The following is a 23,476-nucleotide window of genomic DNA, read 5'->3' on the forward strand; positions in this document are numbered from 1 at the left end:
TATTTACCCATTCATCAGTTGGACATTTTTTAGCTATTATAATGCTGCTATGAAATTTGTACATTTCTCTTGGGTGTATGCCCCTTGGTAGAACTGCTGGGTCACATGGCAATTCTACATTTAACTAACCTTTTGAAGAACTGCCAGGCTGTTTTCCAAAGTGTGCATTCCCACCAACATTGTATGAGGGTTCCAGTTTATCGACATTCTTGCCAACACTTGTTACCTGTCGTTTTTATTACAGCCATCCTAGTGGGTGTGATGTGACATGTCACTGTGGTTTTGTTTTGCATTTCCCAGACGGCTAATTTTATTGAGCACATACTCATGTATTACAGGCCATTTGTGTATCTCCTTTGAAGAATAACTATTCATATTTTTTACCCATTTAAAAATTAGGGTTATTTGTCCTTTATTATTGTTCTTTGTATACTCTAGATACAAGTCCTTTATCAGATATATGATTTGCAAAAATTTTCTGTGTGTTGTCTTTCACTTTGTTGATGGTGTCCTTTGAAGCACAAGTTTTTAATTTTGCTGCACTACAATTTATTTTGTTTTGCTTGTGCTTTTGGTGTCATACCTAAGAAACTATTGCCTAATCCAAGTCTCCAAGATATACTCTATTTTATTCTAAGAGTTTTACAGTTGTACCTCTTACATTTGGGTCTTTGTTCCATTTAGAGTTAACATCTTTGCATGTGCATATCCAGCACTATTTGTTGAAAGTAAGAAGAATAAATTTCTGAAAGGAATGTTTGTTTTCTCCGAAGGGGGAAAAAAAAAAAAAAGAACAAGGGTGCTGAGTAGAAATTGTAAACTAAATTACCCTAATCAAATATGAACAAATAATTTATTTAAAAAATTTCACTGTCAAGCATATCATACCAAGTAAATCTGACATCACACTTGTACCACTTCACTAGGGCAAGAGCAATTAACTGTGCTAATGGCAGTGATGGAAAGATTCTTGTCTTCAAAGTTTGTCCAATTTATCCAGCACTTAAACAGCGCAAAACACTATTTTAAGAAATTACAGAATATATAGGACGTGAGTGAAATGTAACAGCAAAGAACATAAGACGCTACAGATATGAACCTAATTTTAAGTAAAGATCAAGTACAAAACTTGGATTCATATAAGCAATAAGATAAAGGTGGTGATCTATAAACAGGCTTCCTTTAAATAAGATTTATCCCAGCGCATCTAAACTCATTCTATTGCAAACAAAACAAAACCCACAATATTTAGACTTCTCAGCAATAGCCCCTTATAAAATGTAGTACAGTACAACTCTGGTTACATTTCAGAATTGAAGCCGTTGTTTGAGGTAGAACCAGCAGAAATATATCAAAATACACTATTTAAGGGGAATTTCAACTAATAAAACTAAACTTTCACCTACTCATTAGTCTTTTACAACTTTAAGTTTTCATATTAACTGTACTTTGTGAACATTCACTCAATGACAATAAGAGTAGATATTTTACATACACAGGCGAAAAATGTGCTTGTTTCTTCTTTTTCCATTAAAATACTCCCATTTGTGAAACAAATGTTTTTCTATTTATCGTTTCAGATCTGGGTATTAGAGAATGGAGAATATCGTTCTTAGTATGTTTCCGTCTTCAGATTATTTAAGCTAAATTTCTGAAAAAACTCATTATGTAATTAAGACAAATTTTTTCACTCTCATTGACTCAACTGACCATCTTTTTCCAATTTATTAATCACATGCTATGAAATGCCATTATTCAACACTGAAAATATGTTTCATTATTTTCCTCTTCAGAAAGAGAAGTTGAAATAAGGGCTTCTTTTCATTCTCTGATGAGCACTGCGCTCCTCCAACAGGAGTCAAGTAAGTATCCACTCTATTTTATTACTTGAAAGTAGTATTTTGAAGTCCAGAGACAATGGACTGTGAAGATTACATCTCCTATGTATTCCCCAGACAACATTTCCCAGCTTGGTTGCAGCACAAGGAATCATCTCATGGCTCGTGTTTACCTTCTGCCTGATAAAGCATAATGATTTCTATTTTAGGGTACCCCAGCAAAAGGATTTTGATGGTGGTGGTGTTTGATGTTTAATTTAGCCTAATTTTCATGTGTAAGTAAAGATTATATTCAAGGTTTGGTAGGCATTCTATTTTTTTTCTTTTTTTTTAGTGTTAACATTCTTAAGAGCTGAAAACCAAAGCTCTTTTAGGGAATGTAGTCTTTATAAAAAGGGTCGATGTTTTGGTGACTCCTCGTCATTATTCTCCCTTGTTTTCGAAGTATGTCCAGTCAGATTACTCAGTCGTATAACAGTAAATTCAAAGACAGCACCTGTTGGCTAGTCTGTTCCTACTGACTGACTTACTGCTTTCTACATTTTGGGTAACTCTGAAATGCTTGCAAGCTCCACCAAAGTCCGAGCAGATTTGATAATACGCATGATAGAAATTCCTAAGTCGGAACCACAAACTTGTCCACTCTGCAGAATGGTCAATTTGAAAAATATAGTAAGTTGAATTTTAAAGTAAATGTTGACCAATTGTTTTTAATAAAAATTTTAATATATTTTAGGTCCTTCATTTGAACAGACAGCCGTCGTTCCTTAGCAAATGCCTGTATTTATTGGTATTAGCAAAACTTGAACATTTGTAATTCTGTAAAGATGACCAGTGTTTCCTTGACAAAGTTTTCGTTTCAGTTCTTTCTGAATGGTGTTTTAAAGGGTACTGAGTTACACCTTTAGCTCTGACCTTTAAGAAACAGATTATGATGTCCTTTAGTAACTTTACAAAGTGATTGATGGCACACACTTCTCCATCAAAGAGATGCTTATCTAAATCTACAAAAAGATAAATATGCCCGGAAAGCTCATGTAATATTTTTTGCTGAAGATAAAATTCCCTCTGTTTAGGAAGTAGTAGTTCATAAACTGCCATCCTTGAATGGGTTCTTACGACTCGCTCACAAATATCTATGACTCGGCACAAACTTTCTGAAGGGAAATGCAAGCCATTTTCCTTTTTAACACATAACAGTGATCCAATTTTAGAGGATTTGAGATCTGATGCATATAGTGCACTGATGCAGTCCTCACATGTTAAAAGAGCTGATAACTTATTTGCAATATAACCAGCACACCAGGTAAGATTTTGCCTATGATCTGACAGGTCTAGTAATGCCTCACTTAGCGAACAGTCAGACCAGTCTTGGCAAACATCCTCTTTGCGAAAAAGAGTCTTTATAACGCTGATACCATACTGACGCTGAACTGTCCAAAGGGCCAAGTCCGTCCTTCGAGCAACTGAAATGTCAAGGATGCTTACTTCACCTAGAAAAACCTCATCTTGTAATCTGTATCTGGTCTCCAAATTATGGTAAGCTTTCTGGAATGCCATGCAGGTAGGGTTAGAACTGGTTACCAATACCTGTCTAAGCATCTTTAGAAATAATTCCAGATGATCTTGACTGAATTTGTAAGTCAGAAGATATGGAAAAGGCATGACTTTTGGGGAAACGTAATTTTGGTAGAGCCATTTTAAGCTCTCAGCATTAAGCAAAAATCCCAGGAATCCCAGTTTTCGCTTACCTTTAATTATTTGATTATTGCTAATGTCAGATAACGTAACAAAAATAGTCTTGGCTTCAATTAACACATGGTTGATTTTATTAAAAGTTTCGGGTAATAGAGGTCCTTTAAGTCCCTTTCCATAATAGTTCCTACTATTAAAGATGTCAAACAGATTGTTAATTAAGCGTAAGAACTGGATGGTACCAATACAGTTTTGAAAAGGAGGCAGGCCTAATGACAGCAAACATTCTAACGCGCTGGCCACGCTCTCACTGAAGAGTTGGGCAGCACAATTCATTTTCAGTATGTGGTTCTTCAAATTTGCAAGTTTTCTTGGGATTCTCTCCATATTTGATAATTCCTGTTCCTCTAGTGCTGCTAACCCCACAAGGTGCTGCCAGTGTGCTGTGCCATTAATGAACTGAATGCTTTGAAAATTCTGAAATGCATTTCTTATTAATCTAAGCAAGTGGCAAGAATCAAAGAAGTATGCAATCTGTTGACTAGAAGATGAAGGATGCTGAAATGTACACTTCATGTTGTCTCCATCAAGATGTATCCCCAATGCTTTTGCCATCTGAACACTGTGAGCTGTAGCATCAGACGTGACAGCTAGAACTGTGATCCCTATGTCACTCAGTTTGCCAATTGTCAGACGAAGCAGCTGAGCTTGCAAATATCCAGACGCCCTGTTTACAAAAAAATAACCAAGAGGTGTCCTCCAGTGACCAGAAATACCCACTGCCATAAGCAAAATAGTTTCTGAGGCAAGTGGCGTTTCATCAGCATCAAGTTTGCCAAGACCAAAGTCCATAAACCCTAGCAAATGGTGACTGCTGGGGTCCCACTGAAGTTGTTGCTTGAGAGATATACCTTTTATTATCAGTGAACAATACTGATATAGCTGGTCTCCATTCTCTACTTTTCGTTGAAGAAAAGAAAAAACGTTGCTGCTGAAACCTGGACCGGGTTTGCATTTGGACAGCCATCTAGAAAATGTAAAAAATGAAAAACATAAAACAAAAATGAAGAAATTAAAAAAGGGAAAATGCCTTAAATGGCATTTTCTACTAAAGTAGCCTCAAATCGCTGTTGAAATAAAGCCAAGTATAGTAGCCAAATTCTATCAACATTTCAAGCATATATTCATAGTTATGATAAAATAGATAATAGAGAAACTTAGAAACACAGAATAGCAACTGAAGATGCAAACATACCACAACATTTTTAACTTCTTACTCACTTCTTAATAAAAATCAATTACCCAGTTTGTTCTCATTGATGTGTTTGTAATTTAGATCATAAACCAGTCTTACCTGTACATTCACTGAGATGAGAAAACTGTTGAGGGGGAAGGAAACTGAGAACAGCTAGTACATCTACCCCATTTTATAGATGAGGAAACTGGGAGGAAGAGGGAGAGGTTAAGTTGCCTGGCCCATGTTGTGCTGCTAGTCATGCACAAATGTGAAAACCAGCTTTCCTGAGGCCCTTGTTCAGTGCTTTTTCTCACTGCTCTTCGAATTATGCCCTTTGGGGCAATAGAGTGTCTGCATCTGTTTGCTCCTATCCAAAGTACCTACACTATTATCTTTATCTTAGGAGTTCTTTCATAGTATTTCTTTGATCCTCCCAAACTGCTGATTATTCTTTTCTATTTCTGTTAGTGTCTGTCACTAACAGAATTCTTTTCACTCAGTTCTAATTTACACTTTCTAATTTGTTATAGATCAGGAAAGGAAGTAGCCAAGTTTAATAATTGTCTAAAATAAGACTAAATGGATTCTGAGGTAGACTGAAGTGTTCATCTTCACTGAAGTTTACTTTTATAACTCAAATGACTTTTTTTTTTAAGGTTGAATTTCTGATTTTGGGGCTATATTCCAGGCTGCCAAGGTTTCTTCCTGGACAGCCATCTCTATTTAATAGAAATTTTAATGTACTTCCAGAAGTATTTCAGGACAGGGCTTTCCAAATATTTTGCTGCAACCAAGAAGTTTCATGAACACAAGCTACCCTTACTATATGCCAGGTACAAATATACGTGTGTATATAAATGTATATACAAAATTTAATGCCACTTATGACCCACTAAATTGATTTCAAGATGCACTAACAGATCTGAAAAACACAGTTACAGAATGCAAAAGACATACTCTGACTATTTAGGAGACAAAAGTATTAATCAGTTGTTTATATTTAAAAACAGGGCAAAATAATAAGACAATGAGAAAACAGAATAGTGGCTCTCCACCAGGGTGCTACAGCCCACTAGTACATTGAAAAGCCTTTTCAAGTGTGTCACCAAATTTTAATCAGTTGTTTAAAATTTATTCTTTTGCAGTAGGATTCTCGAACACTAAAGATGCTAAATGTGTTACATGTGCAGTAAGTATCTAATGAAACTACTTAATGCTTCAAGGTAAAAGTTCTAGTTTAAATAGGTTAAAAAAGCTTATGTTCCGGTGAGCTTGCTTTTTAAATGAAAATTAAATGGTATCTTAATATCCACAACTACTAGAATGATGTTTCTCAGGCAGAAAAATATGTGGACTTGTTGATTTTTTCTTTTTAAGTTTTTAAAACTGAGAGTAGAAACACTCAAACCAAGTTTTTAGTGTTGTAGGGAAGTGACTGATTTCTCTCTCAAACCAACTTTTTTCCCCCACTCAAAATGAAAAAAAACTTTTTCTGATTGTATAAAATGACACATCCATTTTTTAAAATACTGAAAGAATATAGTAAAGTGCAAAAAAGTAAAAATCACTGTTAATACATGAACTTATTTACAAAACAAAAATAGACTCAAAGACATAGAAAACAAACGCATGGTTACCAAAGGGGTGGCACGGGGTGGGGGCCCGGAGGGATAAATTAGGAATTTGGGATTAGCAGATACACACCACTATATATAAAATAGAGAAACAACAAGGGCCTATTGTATAGCACAGGGAACTATATTCAATATCTTGTAATAACTGAAAATGGAAAAGAATCCCAAAAAGAATATATATATGTATATCTAAATCACCTTCCTGTACACCTGAAACAATATAGCATTGTAAATCAGCTACACTCCAATAAATAAATAAATAGATATTTTTTAAAAATCACTTAATATTTCAGGGACATTCTTCCAGATCTCTTTATGTATACATAACTAGATATAATTTTCAAAAATTATACTGAACCTATTTTTCTTTACTATAGTAATGTTATAGACATACTTTTGCATGTTCTTAACTACTGACCTACAGCAATATTTTAAGTGTACACATAGTAAAACTAAAGCATAAATAATTGAACCAACCTGTATTGAAGGACACTTAGGTTGTTTCTAATTTTTAAACAATACAAAGAGCAACACAATGTGTGTTTGTGGGCACACATACACTTATACATATCTATGTCATTTATGCAATTCCTAGGAGTAGGATGCAGGGGTAACTTTACTTATGCATGTATTAGAATAAATGAACTCAACTTTTAAAGAAGTTTTGGGCCGCAGGTGCACATAATTGAGTCAATTTAAATATAATTCACATTCCCAAATTGTCCTTCAGACAGTTTATACCAATTATAATTGACATACTCATCAATATATTTTAAATTAAACATTAGCTTAGTTATGGAATAATTAGAGGGAGTCACTTGGGTAGCTCAAAGCTCTGCTTAGGAAAAATATTGTGCTGAAGAGCCATAATGCTGAGCTGGGTGTTCTTTTTTAAGACTATTAGCTCCTCCCACTGTCTTGGTTATTTCTGAAGCTCTCACATCAACTCACCTATACAGGGAGCTAATTTACTAAACTGCAATGAATACCAAAATAGAAAATTAAATTAGAAACAGAAAAAATCTACTAAGATCATACTAAATGTATCACTATTATAATTAGGAAAGCTGAGTGTGCTATGACATTATTTCAAAGGAGTTGTGAAAACAAACTACCTTAAAGACCCAAAGCTCTGGAATTATAAGAAGCAGAGCCGTGGGAAGGTTCTGGACATAAAGAATTCAAGGGAGAACTGAAAAAGGATCCAACTTCAGTACAGAGAAAATTAGGGAGGTGACTGATAGTAGCTAAGAACTGAAGAAATAGTAGTTAGAAATGAGTGAGTGAGGTACCTATCTAACTGAATCAAGGGTTTTTTAAAATGTAAGTCTGGCTTGGTCTGTCATCCATACAATTGTTTCTCCATTACCATGGAGGGAAAAAACAACTATTCATATTTTCTCCTTTCTCCCAGACTTCTAATGCTTCCTTCCCCAACTCTTAGCTATTAACTTCATGTCACTGAGAAAATAGAAGCAATTCAATAAACACTCATTTTCTTACCACCAAATCTGTTAACCTGTTGCATCTGTATCTCTCTCTTTTTCCTGTTTCGACGCATGATTTGTCCCTGCTCCTAATTAAGGCCAGACCTCCCTCCACAGCAGTGTTGGATGTTGCCCTCCTGCAGTTATCCTTTCTGTTGTGCATCACTGATTTTCTTATCTGCACTAGATCACTCCCATGAGCAGGCAAACAAGGTGCAGCATCTGCTATCTCATCAAATATCCTCCCCTCCATTTATGTTCCTTCCACTTACGGACACATTTCTCTTCTCCTTTCACAGCAAAACTCCTTGAGAGAGTCCATAATCACTGTCTCTGCTTCTTTGCCTTCCAGTATCTCTTGATTCCACTTCAGCCAGGCTTATCTCTCCATCACTGTACTGCAACTGCTTTTATCAAGGTCATCACTGATGTCTCCATCTTGCAAAATCCAATGGTCAATTGACTGTCCTCATCTTACTTGATCTCCAGCAGCATTTGACACAGTGCAATACTATCTCCTTGAGATACTTTCTACACTTGGCTTCTAGGCCATCACAATCTCCTGGTTTTCCTCCTGTCTCACTGGCTGCTCATGATCAATAAATGTTTCTTGAATAAATGAATATTCAATATGATTAGACATCTAATACTTAAGCACAGATGTGCTGAAAATAGATATAAACAGGGGAAATGAAGGGAAATGTAATCAAATAAAAAATTTTGACCATTCAGATTTCTCAGTATAAAATCTAGGTATTTCTAATATGCTGGAATAATAGATGGCCATGAAAACAAAATTTGGGTGATGGATAGTTTTTTTTTAAAGTCTGGGAGAATACATACCAAATTGCTAACTGGTTATTTTGTGGGATTAGGGGAATGGAAGTATTATAAATATTTTTCACTTTCTGGTATTTATATACTTACATATTGTTTCAATGTTTTATACTAAGCATGTATTACTATCACATTAAACAAGGTAACTTAGTTTCAGACAAAGTATCCAAAGAAATAAGCAACGCTTTGAGTACTAAAATTGTAAATCAAAATAATGACACAGCAAAGGTTACAAAATGAAAAATGACATGAAGAGAAAAAAGATCAGTGTGAGCTGGAATTACCAGAGAAGACTTAATTCAGGAGTTGATGCAGAACTATAGAAATGAAGAAAACCATGGGGGACGGGGTGGGGGGGAGATGAGAAGTCGTATGGAATGTCTCACATAAACTGTAGTGTAAAATCAGTAACTAATGCTTTAAAACCAGTGCAAAGGAGAGGACTTGACTAAAAAACACGTGGAAGTGATAGCAACATAGTGTCTATAAAAATGTCCCCTGCTTACCAGAAAGTAGACGTTTATAAATAAGTGTAATATCTGGCCTAAATGGTAAAATCACATATGGAAGAGAGTGAATCAGCCTATACACAAATGTTCATCTCAATATACAAAACAGCAGTTACAACCAAAAAATAAAAACAATATAAATGTCCAATAGTTGGAGAATGCCAAAGTTAAGTAGGGTACGACTACCTGATATTCTGCAGCTATTCAAGATCATAACTATGTAAAAAACTAGTAAATCTAAGCACAGAAAAAAGACTGGAAGAAAATTCCCTATGTTAATAGTAATTGTTTACATATAACCTAGAGGAACAATTAATGAATTTTCCTCCTTTTTCTCTCATTTCTAAATTTGTTAGTAGTAGTATTATGTTAATAGTATGTGTGGAGGAAAATTCTCATTCATGTTTTTTTTTAAAGGGGATGTGATGTACATCATGGTGACTATAGCTGATAATACTGTACCTATATCTGAAAGTTGCTAAGAGAGTAGATCTTCAAAGTTCTCATCACAGACACATAAAATTTGTAACTATGTGTGTGATGGATATTAACTAGACTTATCTTGGTGGTCATTTTGCAATATATACAAATATCGAATGCAAATATCAAACGCATAATTACATTGTATACCTGAAACTAACATAATGTTATGTGTCAATTACATCTCAATTTAAAAGAAGAGAAGTTTCCCCCCAAGTGGGAAAAAAAAGAACCCTCATAATAACAAGGTCCTGCCTCCCACCAAGCCTCAGTGTCCCCCTTCTTTAAAATGAGGGGGTTGGGGCTTCCCTGGTGGCGCAGTGGTTGAGAGTCCGCCTGCCGATGCAGGGGACACGGGTTCGTGCCCCGGTCCGGGAAGATCCCACATGCCGCGGAGCGGCTGGGCCCATGAGCCATGGCCACTGAGCCTGCGCGTCCGGAGCGTGTGCTCCACAACAGGAGAGGCCACAACACTGAGAGGCCCGCGTACCGCAAAAAAAAAAAAAGAGGGGGTTGGACTACGTGATCTCTAGGAGTTTCTCCAGCCCAGAGCCCCTATGAGTCTGTTTTAAAGTTGAAGCAATAAGAAACCAAGAAGCACCTTCCAGGAGAGAAGGCTCCTGCCATTCCTGGGCGGCCTCTGCCCCAATAGCAGTGGATTAAATGAAGTGCTGCTCTTAGGCAGCGATTTGAGGTCCAATGCAATTCTTCTTTACATCTGTTCAAAATCCTAAACAACCATCCAGGCATCCTTTCATTCCACAAATATTTATCAAGAGACCATTGTGTTCCAGGCACCCCTCCAGGGCAGGAGGTGTAACAAAGAACCAGACACAGACCTCATACTTGGGCAGCTCACAGTCTAGCGGGGAAGACAGTGTTAAGTACTAAGATTCAGTTCCACATTATGTGCACAAGAGGGTACCTAGTCCAGAATCGGAAGAATGGCAGGCCAGGATTCAGAAAGGATGTGATATCTAATCTGAGCCTGAAGGGTGAGGACCAATCTCCAGGACTAACAGGGAGAATGGGCATTTCAGGCAGATGGACTAGTAAGTCTCGAAGGGAAGGAAGCAGCAAGAAATGCCTTACAATAGGAACGTGGAATCTAAGAGGGCAGGGAGAGAGGCAGGAGATGAGCCGCAGAGTCCAGCAGGAGCCACATCACATCACAGAAGCTCACTGAGCCACAGGAAGAAGTCTATGGGTAATGGGAGGCTTGGGCAGCAGGAAAGTGACTGGTATGGGTTGACTTGTGTCCCTCAAAAAAGATATATCATAGTCCTAATCTCCAGTACCTCAGAGTGTTATCTTATTTGGAGATAGGGTCTTTACAGAGGTAATCAAGTTAAAATGAGGTCATTAGGGCACACCCTAATCCAACATGACTTGTGTCCTCATAAAAAGAGGAAATTTGGACACAGAAACATACATGGATAATGGAAGACGATGTGAAGAAACACAGGGAGAAGGACCACCATCTACAAGCCAAGGAGAGAGGCATGGGACAGACCCTTACTTCACAGCCCTCGGAAGGAACTAACCCTGCCAGCACCTTGATTTTGGACTTCTAGCTTCCAGAACTGTGAGGCAATAATACATTTCTGTCATTTAAGTCAAATAAGTAAATAAATAGAAATAAAAGAATCTGTAAATCCTGTGATAAAAAAACAGTAAAAATTGAGTATTAAATTTATAAGGCATTACTATAAAAGTCACTGTTATTTGCTTCCCACTAAGAGAATATAAATATAGCTATGTATTTTGACCATAAATTCTAAAAAATTATTTTTCATAATCTGGTCTCTGGACAGCCTGCATTGGCACCAACTACAGTGCTTAGGAAAAATTCAGATTTTTGATCTTTGCCTCAAACCAATGGTATCAACCTAGATACCAATCAGTTGTTCTCGATTTTCTAGATTAGTCACATATTAAAACTACTGAAGTGTCTGAGAAATTCCAATATTTCAAGATTTAGATTTTACCACCCAGAGTGTTTCTACCAACTGAAAGATGCAAAAAAAATTGTCAGCCTATATGTCTTCATTCTGTGGGTGAAATATCGACTGTGATAACATGCAAATACCACCTAGAAGTTTTTAAAAAGAGAAAGTGGACAAAAGGAGAGTATGAATACTAATAGCATTAATGTATAAACTACAGTGACAGAACAAAATGTTTATTTTATTTAATATCTAAAATGTAATTCACTTACGTTCTGAGGATAGAAGAATGAGGCAGTTTAAGTATCTTTCTTACATAATCATAGACTTTGCTACTGCACAAGTAGAGTGTACACGCAAATTGCTTCATTTCTGTGGAGTACTCAGCTGTTTCTCTCCAGTTATACAACTCCCACTTAAAATCTGTTAAAATAAATTTATTCTTTGTGATGAAAAATGTGTACAGTAACATTTTCAGGCATAGACCATAGCATTTGGATATAAAATGTGATAAGCACCAAAATTCAAATAGTTACATTTTAACTGAGTTTGTTCAGAGGTTACTATCCAATCTTAGAGACTGTTAACCAATTTATCCTGTTCATCTTGGATCATTTCACTACAAAGAGGGACGAAAAATGTGTCAACTTCAGTCGTTATGTTTTACTATTCACTGGCAGCCTGAGTGGAGATTTTTAGAGGAACAGGGAAGAAAATGAAATAAATGGATAAATTAAGTCTCTGGATTATGAGGACATTTATCAGTTTTAGTTTGTTCCCTGGTCATCATTTATCTGAGAGTGAAAATTAGACACAAGAAATATTTTGGGGGATAGGGAACTATTCAGAATGAACAATCTTCCCTACCACTGAGAGAAAAAAAAAAAACCTCTGTTCCTGGTGCAGACCCCTATTTATAACCTATATTCCCCTCTTGGAAAAACACAAAATACTCTCTTCCATTGGAGATACCTACTCTTGTCTAGAAAAGGACATGCTTCTTTTACCAGAATGCAAATCCAAAATCTCTGCTGCTTTCATCAGAGAGTAAGTTGGCAATTCTTACTTTGCCCCTCTTCAAATATCCTGGTTCACAAAGAAGACTAGGTAGTCTTTCAATGAACATATATATACTCTATAGAGTATTACAGAAAAAAATTTGGAGACTTAACACAATTTTCAAACTCAAAGGGATTTTGCAAATTATCTAGTTCAACTCACTGCAAAAAAAGACTTTAGTGATAAATTATCTAGCAGTTAAAATTGTTTACAAAGAATTTGCAGTGACAAGTGTGTGATTATAAAAAGTGAAAAGTAGGGACTTCCCTGGTAGTCCAGTGGTTAAGCATCCATCCTTCAATGCAGGGGATGCCGGTTTGATCCCTGGTTGGGGAACTAAGATCCCACATGCCACAGGGCAACTAAGCCCACGCACCACAATTAGAGAGCCCGCATGCCACAACTAGAGAAGCCTGAGTGCCACAACGAGGAGCCCATGTGCCGCAACTAAGACCCGAAGCAGCCCAAAAAAATAAATAATAAATAAATAAATTAAAAAAAAAATTTTTTAATATTTTTAGAAAGTGAAAAGTACAGGGCTTCCCTGGTGGCGCAGTGGTTGAGAATCTGCCTGCCAATGCAGGGGACACGGGTTCGAGCCCTGGTCTGGGAAGATCCCACATGCCGCAGAGCAACTAAGCCTGTGCGCCACAGCTACTGAGCCTGCGCGTCTGGAGCCTGGACTCTGCAACAAGAGAAGCCGCGACAGTGAGAGGCCTGCGCACCGCGATGAAGAGTGGCCCCCACTCGCTGCAACTAGAGAAAGCCCTCGCACAGAAACTAAGACCCAACACAGCCAAAAATAAATAAATTTATTAAAAAAAAAAAAAAAAGTGAAAAGTACAATATATGGTATAAACCATATGATCTCATTTCTGGGTAGTAGGATTATGTGTTATTTTTATTATTTATACATTTCTTTGCTTCTCCTGTAATAAACATATTACTTTTACCTTTTTTTTTTTTTTTTTTGTGGTACGCGGGCCTCTCACTGTTGCGGCCTCTCCCGTTGCGAAGCACAGGCTCCGGACGCGCAGACCCAACGGCCATGGCTCACGGGCCCAGCCACTCCACAGCATGTGGGATCTTCCCGGACCGGGGCACGAACCCGCGTCCCCTGCATCTGCAGGCGGACTCTCAACCACTGCGCCACCAGGGAAGCCCAAACATATTACTTTTAAAATTGTAAAATCATAAAAGGATTTTGGTGATTATTTTTCATTCTTCTTGCTTATGCTAGAGACTTTTCACTTCTCAGCTAAAAGCATATTTCCATTGGCAATACAAAATAAATATGTAATGATATTTCAGAAAAATTAAGAGCTACATTGTAAGTATTACAGGTCATTAGGGAGGATACCGGAAAATTGTGCTCGTAGCAGACACTCTGTTTCCTCTGAAAGTAGCTTCTCTTCTACAAGTGCATCAATTAATCTTAAGCCCTTTCTCTTCTTGATCATCCTGTAGTTTTTTGCGGAAGCAAGTCTTTTTCGGGACACTTGTAGCATCTGTTGCACCTCAGCCAATTTCTCTGCTCCTATTGTGAGAGGTCTCTTTAGACTGTAGTTATGGTCCTCAGTAGCAACCTCTTGAGAATTATCAGGAAGTGGCTGTTTTAGGATTTTCTGTCTTGCTTTACCTTTAAGGTGTACACCTTGGAGAACCTATGACACAAATAGAAAGTGAAGTTTATTTTAGAAATTATCACACAATGACTATCTATAAAAATACCACTGAATACAAAGCACTCACCTGGTTGCTGTGGAGAGTTAGTTATGAAAGAAAAGGTCATAATCTCTGACTTTTTAAAATATATGATCTCTGGGATAATGTAAACAAGTTTTGGGATTTTTGTTTTCGTTTTTGTTTTTTTTGGCTTCTATACAGAAATAGTAACATGATGCTGAAAGTTTCCGAAATGATTAAAGTAACTAGAGAAAGGTGGTGGTAATTTGGGAAGGTTTCACAGGAGTTTTGAGTTGTTCTTTTTCTTTTTTCTTTTGTTAAAGAAGATGTTGCAGGTAGGAGTTTATTAATTAATTAATTTATTTTTGCTGTGTTGGGTCTTCGTTTCTGTGTGAGGGCTTTCTCTAGTTGTGGCAAGTGTGGGCCACTCTTCATCGCGGTGTGCGAGCCTGTCACTATCACGGCCTCTCTTGTTGCGGAGCACAGGCTCCAGACACGCAGACGCAGCAGTTGTGGCTCACGGGCCCAGCTGCTCCGCGGCATGTGGGATCCTCCCAGACCAGGGCTCGAACCCGTGTCCCCTGCACTAGCAGGCAGATTCTCAACCACTGCGCCACCAGGGAAGCCCCTTGAGTTGTTCTTTGAAGGAGTAATAACATGGTTTAATGGAGGGGACAGGGAAGTTATTTGCACAAACAGGAAGGCACAGGACAGAGCATGGGCTTTGGAATTAACACTCCTGGCTCCCCTCACTTGTTAGCTGTGACTTAACATCTATAATCCTTTATCTTCTCACTTATAAAATGTGGATAATAATACAGAGTTGTTTTAAGGATACAATAAGATACTTTACGTAAATCGCCTAGTGCAGTGCCTGGACCACTGTAGGTCCCAATAAATTGTAACTATTATTGATTTTAAACGAAAGCATAAAAGCAAGTCAATTTATCATATATACAGAGGGTAAGTATATGTGGTTCAAAAAGAGAATTCAGGGCAGTTAGAGATGCACAAATCAATTAACAGAAAGCTCTTCGAACTTATGAGTTTGGATTTGATACCAACAATATTCTTTTGAAAGAGGGAATAAGGTAAAACAATACCGAAAGAAGGAGACTCCAATGAATAAGAGGAAGGTGAGGGTAGAGTAAGGATAGAACAGTTGGATGACTATTTGCAGACTGCAGACAGTGATTGAGTCATATATGAGCATGTGGCTAAGGGGTAAAAGGATAAAATAAAAATAATCAAAAGAAACATAAGAATGTAACGCCAATACTGGTGACTGGGATAAAATAAAAGCAATCAAAAGAAACATAAGACTGTAACACCAATACTGATGACTGACTCATAGAAAGTCTTCTATTTTCCGTATACCTCTTTCTGTATCAATGCTAACAATTAGGTATGTTTTTGGTCAAGATCAGTAACATTTTTGGGGACAGCCAAAAAAAGGAGGGGGTAGATAATTTCAAAGTATTGTGAAAACTGTCTCATACTTAAACAAAAGCCTGCATTCTAAAGCTGTTTATATCTACTAGTTGATTTTTGTGATCAGTTTAGTAACCTTTATGTATATCTAGACATATGGTTTACATTTATACATTTTATTTATTTACTTTTTTGGCTGCACCACATGGCATGCAGAATCTTAGTTCCCCGACCAGGGATGGAACCCACACCCACTGCATTGGAAGCGCAGTCTTAACAACTGGGCCGACAGGGAAGTCCCATATATGCTTTATTTTTATTTTTTAAAAAGCTCCAAAGCACAATTACTAATATTACATATATATTTTTTAAAAAAACTAATTTTCTAGGCATTTAAAGTGTATTATAGGATTTAAGTCCTAGGTTTTTGGTTTTGTGTTTATCTCTGTAAAATCTAGCTGTAATGTGAGCTGTCTTGATTTGTAAAGGCTCTGTAAAATTTAATTTTGTTTACACCTAGATTTAAATACCTTGTATAGAGAAACAGAAGGCACAGCTCCTTTTTTCAGCTTTCTTCTTATGCCATATGACTCAAAGTCACTTTCTTGAAAGTGTTTGGAACATAGCATAGCACCTGGTCCTGGAATCCAAATCTTTTTGCTTCTGGGGTCCATACGATTAACAGCCCTGATCCATTTTGAGCGCTGAATGGTATCAGTTGGAAATCTACAGCAATCATATTAAAATTCCATTAACATGAAAATATAGTAATACTACAGTAGTATTTATTATATAAACCGATTTATTATTTAACTGCTTTACATAAACATTAAGTCCAGTTAAAGTTTAATTCACTTGATCTGATTTCATTTTTCAAAGTTCTTTGACTTTTTAAATACAAAAGCTCCGGCTTCCCTGGTGGCACAGTGGTTAAGAATCTGCCTGCCAATGCGGGATACACAGTTTCAAGCCCTGGTCCAGGAAGATCTCACATGCCGTGGAGCAACTAAGCCCACGAGCCACAACTACTGAGCCCGCGCACGCCTGGAGCCGGTGCTCCGCAACGAGAAGCCTCCGCAACGAGAAGCCTCCGCAACGAGAAGCCTCCGCAACGAGAAGCCGCCGCAACGAGAAGCCGCCGCAACGAGAAGCCCACGCACTGCAACGAAAAGTAGACCCGCTCGCCGCAACTAGAGAAAGCCCACGTGCTTTTTTAAATTTACTGAAATAAAATAAATTTAAATCCAAAAGCTCAATATCTAAGTGATCTCATCTGTTTCAATTTGTATGTGGACAATTCTCCTATTAAACACCCTGCACATTCTATCTTCATAGCCTACACTTAACAGAATCTGCTCAAATTTAATATGTGTGTCTTTCCTTTCCTGTGTCAATTTCTTTTTTAATTAATTATTTATTTTTGGCTGCATGGGGTCTTTGTTTCTGCGCGCGGGCTTTCTCCAGTTGCGGTGAGCGGGGGCTACTCTTTGTGGCGGGGTGCGGACTTCTCATTGCAGTGGCTTCTCTTGTTGTGGAGCACAGGCTCTAGGCGCGCGGGCTTCAGTAGTTGTGGCTCGCGGGCTCTAGAGCGTAGGCTCAGAAGTTGTGGCGCACGGGCTTAGTTGTTTCGTGGCATGTGGGATCTTCCCGGCCCAGGGCTCAAACCCATGTCCCCTGCACTGGCAGGTGGATTCTTAACCACTGCACCACCAGGGAAGCTCTATGTCAATTTTAAACGATGTCCACAAATTCTTCAGTACTCCTCCTTTCAAGGAGTGGAACCTAATTCCCCTCCCCTTGAGTGTGGGCTGGGGTTAGTAATTTGCTTCTAAGGAATATAAAAAAGCAGACGTGATAGTGGGCATTAAACAAGATCATAAAAAGCACTGAGGATCTGTCCTTGCTCTCTCTGTTGAATGGTTTTTCTCTGGGGGAAGTTACCTGCCATGTCATAAGGAGCCCTAAGGAGAGTCCACTTGGCAAGAAACTTGAGTTCTCCGGCCAAAGGCCATGTGAGGGAGCCTTTCTGAAAGTAGATCCTTCAGTCTCCGTCAAGGCTTCAAATGACTGCAGTCTTGGCTAACATTTTGACTGCAATCTTATGAGATACTCCGTAACATCCACCTTATCCACTCCTCAATTCCTGACCCTCAGAAATTTGTCCCCTCTTCTCCTTCCTTTTTCTGGGCCACGCTGTGTGGCTTGTGGGATGTTAGTTCCCCAACCAGGGACTGAACCCGGCCCCTCAGCAGTGAAAGCACGGAGTCCTAACCACTGGACTACCAGGAATTCCCTGCACCCTCTTCTTTGATTTATTTTGGAGGTAGATCTATAGGTAGCCTATGACTTTTATATATTTTAACTCAGGCTTTAAAACACATAGTTGTTAGAAATGAAACTGGTGAAAATTTTAATTTCCTTAGCTACTTGTTAGGGAAATGATATGACAGTTATGATAAAACTTAATTCTGAGATACTCTCTCAATCACCTTGAGAAAGAACACTGAATTGGTAAACCTCTAAGTCTCAATTCCCTTTTACTAGCCATGTAGTATTAGATACATCTCTCAATCTGTCAGCCTCCTCCAGGGCGATAGTAAGAGTACCTGAGGATACAGATGCGTTCAAAAGCACTTTGTAAATGGTAAAGTACTATCCAAGGTTTGTTCTTTCTTAGGAACAACTAATTCCACTTTCGGAACTTTTTATTCTATTGTTCCAGGAAGATGATGCTACTTGATCAAGAGAGAATGTACAGAGAATTATTTTTCCAATAAAGATGAGGCACACCTTTCTGTTTTCACTGGACTCTTTTCTTAACTGATGGCACGTGTTTGTGAGGCCACATTTCTAGACTGGGTGTAGTCTCTAACCATGCAAGGGACCATCAAAAGTTGACTAGTCCACCAAGTTACATTACCAGCCTGATTCTCTGATGCAAAGCTTCCCAACTGGCATGCCTGCTCAGTACAGTTATCAATCCCCTTAGCCCATGGAGTGGACCTGGGCCACCTGGAGCCCTTGAAGTAGTTACATCAAGCTAGTCCCAAACTGCTTTGTAGGTGTGCCCCAAAGTATTAAACAAATATTTCCAATTTTCAAAAAGACATGAAAAGGGTTGGTAAATACTGCAGTCTAACCAGCATGACTGACTAATTTGCGTTCTGGACAAAATTAAATTGGTATTAACAATTGATACCACTTTTAAAGCATTTACCTTGTGCTATATATATATTTTAAAGACTTAGTTTTGGTCTTAAAAAACTCTGCAAGACAGGTTTTTATCCTTTTACAGAAGATGAAACCAAGACTGGAGCAGCCAAGTTTAGCTACCAGTAAATAGTCAATTAAAACTGGAATTCATGTCTCCCTAGTCTAAAACCACCTCTGGCAGAAGAAAAATCCCAAATCCATCACCATCTCATATACACAGTAATGAAATGGCTTACACTGTAATACAGAATCCATTTTCTTCCTCCTATCGACTATGTCTTTTTTATGCTATTAGCAGAGATTTACTTCTTGTATCCTGCACGTCAAATATTTTCCAGAAAAGTGGCTAACAAAACCAATTCTACTGTGGTTACATCTAGGGAGGGAGAGAAATGATTGAGGGGCAAGGCTTCAACTATACCTATAACTTAAGTCTCTTCTAAACAGAACAAAAGCAAACATGTTAACATCTGCTTATTCCTAGTGATGGGTAATAGGTGTTTGTTATGTATAAATAGAAGTTTAAAAATAGAAGTCATTACAACAATTAAGGCAAAAACTCTTCCAAATGATCATGCATAAATTCCTTGGTTATGAAATAAATTGAATTTCTTAATCTTTTTATACCTACAAAAAGGGAATGAATCAAAGGGACACTTTAAATTTTAACTTGCCAGTCCCACTTTGTATTTAGCCATTTATGTGTTTGACAGAGCACCAATATTCTCATAGTAACAGTTTCCACACTTGTGAGTCATTTTGATTCAGGCTTTTCAACCACAGCGCCTTGCTTATGTCCTTACAACCTCTTTCACGACTGTGGTGATGGTGCTGGGGATGCTGGGAAAGGCTTCAGAGGACATAGTATCTGAGCTAGAGCTGAAGAGTCAATAGGAGTTTGCCATGCAGAGTGGCCACTCCAAGCAGATGCAAAAGACACAGAGGTATGAAATGATTACTTGGAACTTTCTGGCTGATAAAGCTTGGAAAAGTAAACTAATTCGGAGGCTTGAAAGGAGAGTGCAGAGGTAGCTGGGAGTAGTTATAGATGGGAGGTAGCTAGAGGTCAGATCACAAAAGGTCTTGTATGCCTTACATAAGCCTTTGATCCATCCTTCAGGTCAATGGCCACCACAGAAGTCTACACTCATCTATTGAGAGTTGAAGAAATTATTAGAATTCATTTTTATAACTCTTTGCCTCATCTTCTAATTTTTGTGTTTCATAATATATATTAGTATATCACTTCATATATAAATTTATAAATTATTATAAATCACTATCCATATATCAGAGGCATGTATTCAGGTTCTTTGTTTTTGTTTTATTTTGTTTTTTATGGAAAGAGCTCCAGGATCACATAGCTTGAAGATGGAGGCTTCAGGCAACAGCAAGTTGACTAATTCTCTCCTTCTCAGATTACCTTTTTGCTGAGCCCTTACTTCAGATCAATATTACCTTGTCACCAGAACTAACACCATAGTATTCTAACTCCTTTTCCTGTCTCTATTCTTTCCTGCCTTGCTTACAACTTCCTAGGTGTCAAGAAGACAGACGATTCCGTGTGTTTAATTCCGCACATATGGATTATAAAATAATAGAAATATATTTCAGATTGGAAGAAAGGTGTATGAGGAAAGGATTCACAGAGGAGCCTGGACTCTACCTTGTAGGCACTGAAGAGCCCAAGGGATTAAAATCCTTCCTTCAGGGAACCAGCATGATAAAATTTGCATTTTTAGGAAAATCATTTCCAGAAATCTAGAAAATGGAATGAATGGGGAAGAAATCAGGCTGGAAGAATCATAGCAGACTACTGTAATAAATGCATCACTTTTTTTTTTAATTAAGCAGGTCTTACTGTGGTTCTCAACATATAAAACAAATAAAAGCAATAAGCCAGTTCTTCCCTATTTAAAGAAACTAAGAAAAAGGCACAGGAAAAACAGAGCAGCAAAAAGTTGCGAAAGAAATTAAAGAAAAGGGAGAGAACGAGGGAGAGAGTGTCAGTACAGCTATGGGAGATGAGAGTTTCAAGGAGGGGTCGATATGACTGAAGGTTAAAAGAGGTCAAGAGAAAGATTTACAAGCGCTTATTTAGATTTGGCAAGATTACCAATGACCCTCAGTTAGTGCTGTTTCATTATAGTGGTGATAGACATCTGGCTACAGTAGGGTGAAAAGGCAACAGGACTTAGGGAAATAGGTGTATGCTTCTGTTTTGAGGAACTTGGTTATAAATGGAAGGGGAGGGTAGTGTAGAGGTGCACAAAGGTTCAAGAGTCTGTGTGTCTGTGTTTAAAAGTGGAAGTCATGTGAACATGTTCAGTGTTTTTAGGCAAGTAACCAGTAGAGCAATTTACAATAAAAAGAGGACAGGAACTAATTGATGGAAACAAATCCCAGAGAAGAAAGGATACAATTATAACAGCTTAGGTGGAGGAAGCAGCCCTACTTAAACTAAGCAATACTACAAATGGCCTACCATATATAGTTGAAACTACTTAACTTGACATGTTAAATTTTTTTAGATAATTTGTCTCCAAGTTACTTTTCCCACTCTTCTACATTACATCTTCACTTTCCATCCCTTTATATTTTTCCATGTTATTCCTATTTAAATGCTATATTCCTTCCGCCCCACTCTCCAATCTAGGTAAGGTTCAAGGTCCAACTCAAATACCACTTGTCCCACACAGCTCTTTTTGATTTTTTCATAAAAGTCCTTTGTCAGGGGTTTGACTCTCTACCCCTCATATTGCCTTAATAGGCTACCACTTTAAAAAAACACTGTACATTTCTTTTTGTCTGTGAGTATCTATTCTATGCACTTTTCCACTTCTCATTGATCTCAATGACCTTTACTAGACTACACCACAGATGTGGGTTCAAATTAGATCGGTCTGAAAATAAACCCCACTCTTGTGCCAAATATAATTTCCTTGCATAACCAGTTACAGCCAGAGTCGGACCAGGCTTGCAGAGCTGGGCTAATGATACTGAACAACTGGTAATGACAGTACTGGTGAAAATCTGAAACTGAGCAGGTCCCTTCAGGGCCCTCCTGGGTACAAAAGCCCTCTGTGTCTCCCATTTTGTGTCAAAAAAACAAACAAACAAAACCCAAAAATATTCAGTCTCCTAGGCCTTCCCTGAGTTCCAAAGAGTGGACCCAAGCAACGACTAATTAGGGAAGTTAGGGGAGTTAGGGAATGGGTAGGGGGTAGGGGGGAAGCAGTTAAGCCAGATAGCCTGAACAATAGTTCAGTGATAAATAGAGTCCTAGTTCCTCCTCAAGGGATATACAAAACAATCTGATGGCATATCTTTGGGTAGTTCTGCAAAAACTAACCCCTCAACCTGGTGGAGGATGATGACTACCTGCTGACCACAAGTACTTAGACCTCAGACTGGCTAGAACCATAAGGCCAATGATTCACATCCTCTAAACACCAGACTGTTACCTTACCCCCCATTCAATCAGAATGTCATGCACCCTGCAGCCCTCACCCCAAATGCCTGCAGCCCTCACCCCAAATGTTGCTTTTAAAAGTCCTAAAAGCCATCAGGGAGTTCGGGACTTTTCGGCACCGGCTGCCCATTCTCCTTGCTTGGCACCCTGCAATCACCACTGGACTTTCCTTCACTACAACCTGGAGTCAGTAAAGTGGCTTTCCTGCGCGGTGGGAAAGGGGACTCCAGTTCAGTTCCATAACAAACTGATCTGTACTCATGCTCCTGAGCAAGCCACACACTCTAATGAAAGCGCACGCCTTCAGCAGTTCTTCTAAACTTCCTTCCCTTCCGGTCTCCCGAAAGGAAGCAAGACTCCTTTCGAGTAACCCCTGCTAAAAGCTAATGGAGAAAGCAAGCACTTTGGAAGCAAACACTGAGCAGGAAGACGAGGAAAAGCGTTAGCCCTCAAAGTTGCCCAATTCCCTCCTCCGCCCCCACGCTATGCACGTCACGTCACGCCACGCCACGCCGATGGCATGGCGCCCCACCCGCCCCGTCCCAGCCAGCCCTGCCTCCCGCCTCGCCGTGCTGGGAATTAGCGCGGAGGCTGCTCTCACGCACTGGTGGAAGGAGAGGCCGCGCTCCCGGCTCAGCACGGTATCCCGGGTGCTGCAGCCCACTGCCGAGCAACTTCGGGTCATCTTCTTGCTACGTGGGACTCCACCGTCGGTGTTCCCGCGACAGCATGAATCCTCATAAAGTTAGCTCCGCCTGCAGACACTGTGTCTATGACCTTTATTTGTCGAGAAAAGCGGGCTCTTAAGGCGCAGGGTTCCCAACCTTTCTCTCCGGGGGCCCTGCGGCAGTCTCTGTGGCCAATCACAGACCACGTCGTGTCACAGCAGCCAATCGGAAAGGCCAGGGGCATTAAGACGCGCATTGGGCCGCCCCTCCCCGCTTATTGGAGG

At 38.8% G+C, this 23,476-nt stretch overlaps 1 protein-coding gene across 3 annotated transcripts; it reads right to left on the minus strand.

Moving 5' to 3' along the window:
* Window positions 1-834: 834 nt before the first annotated feature.
* THAP9 (THAP domain containing 9) lies at window positions 835-23,366 on the minus strand. Of its 3 annotated transcripts, XM_033410004.2 has the most exons (6): window positions 23,130-23,261; window positions 20,719-20,813; window positions 16,370-16,565; window positions 14,083-14,386; window positions 11,936-12,086; window positions 835-4,560 (listed from the first exon to the last, which is right to left on the minus strand). In XM_033410004.2, the coding sequence occupies exons 3-6, from the start codon at window positions 16,511-16,513 to the stop codon at window positions 2,580-2,582; spliced, it is 2,580 nt and encodes an 859-aa protein (XP_033265895.1). In that variant the 5' UTR covers window positions 16,514-16,565; window positions 20,719-20,813; window positions 23,130-23,261; the 3' UTR covers window positions 835-2,579. The 3 variants fall into 3 exon arrangements, with proteins under 3 accessions (XP_033265895.1, XP_004282217.1, XP_033265896.1); XM_004282169.4 differs by lacking the exon at window positions 20,719-20,813 and having other exon boundaries at window positions 23,130-23,366; XM_033410005.2 differs by lacking the exons at window positions 16,370-16,565; window positions 20,719-20,813 and having other exon boundaries at window positions 23,130-23,268.
* Between the last annotated feature and the right edge of the window lie 110 nt (window positions 23,367-23,476).

This window comes from Orcinus orca, chromosome 4 (genome assembly GCF_937001465.1).
Source record: "Orcinus orca chromosome 4, mOrcOrc1.1, whole genome shotgun sequence".
In the NCBI taxonomy this organism is placed as follows: domain Eukaryota; kingdom Metazoa; phylum Chordata; class Mammalia; order Artiodactyla; family Delphinidae; genus Orcinus; species Orcinus orca.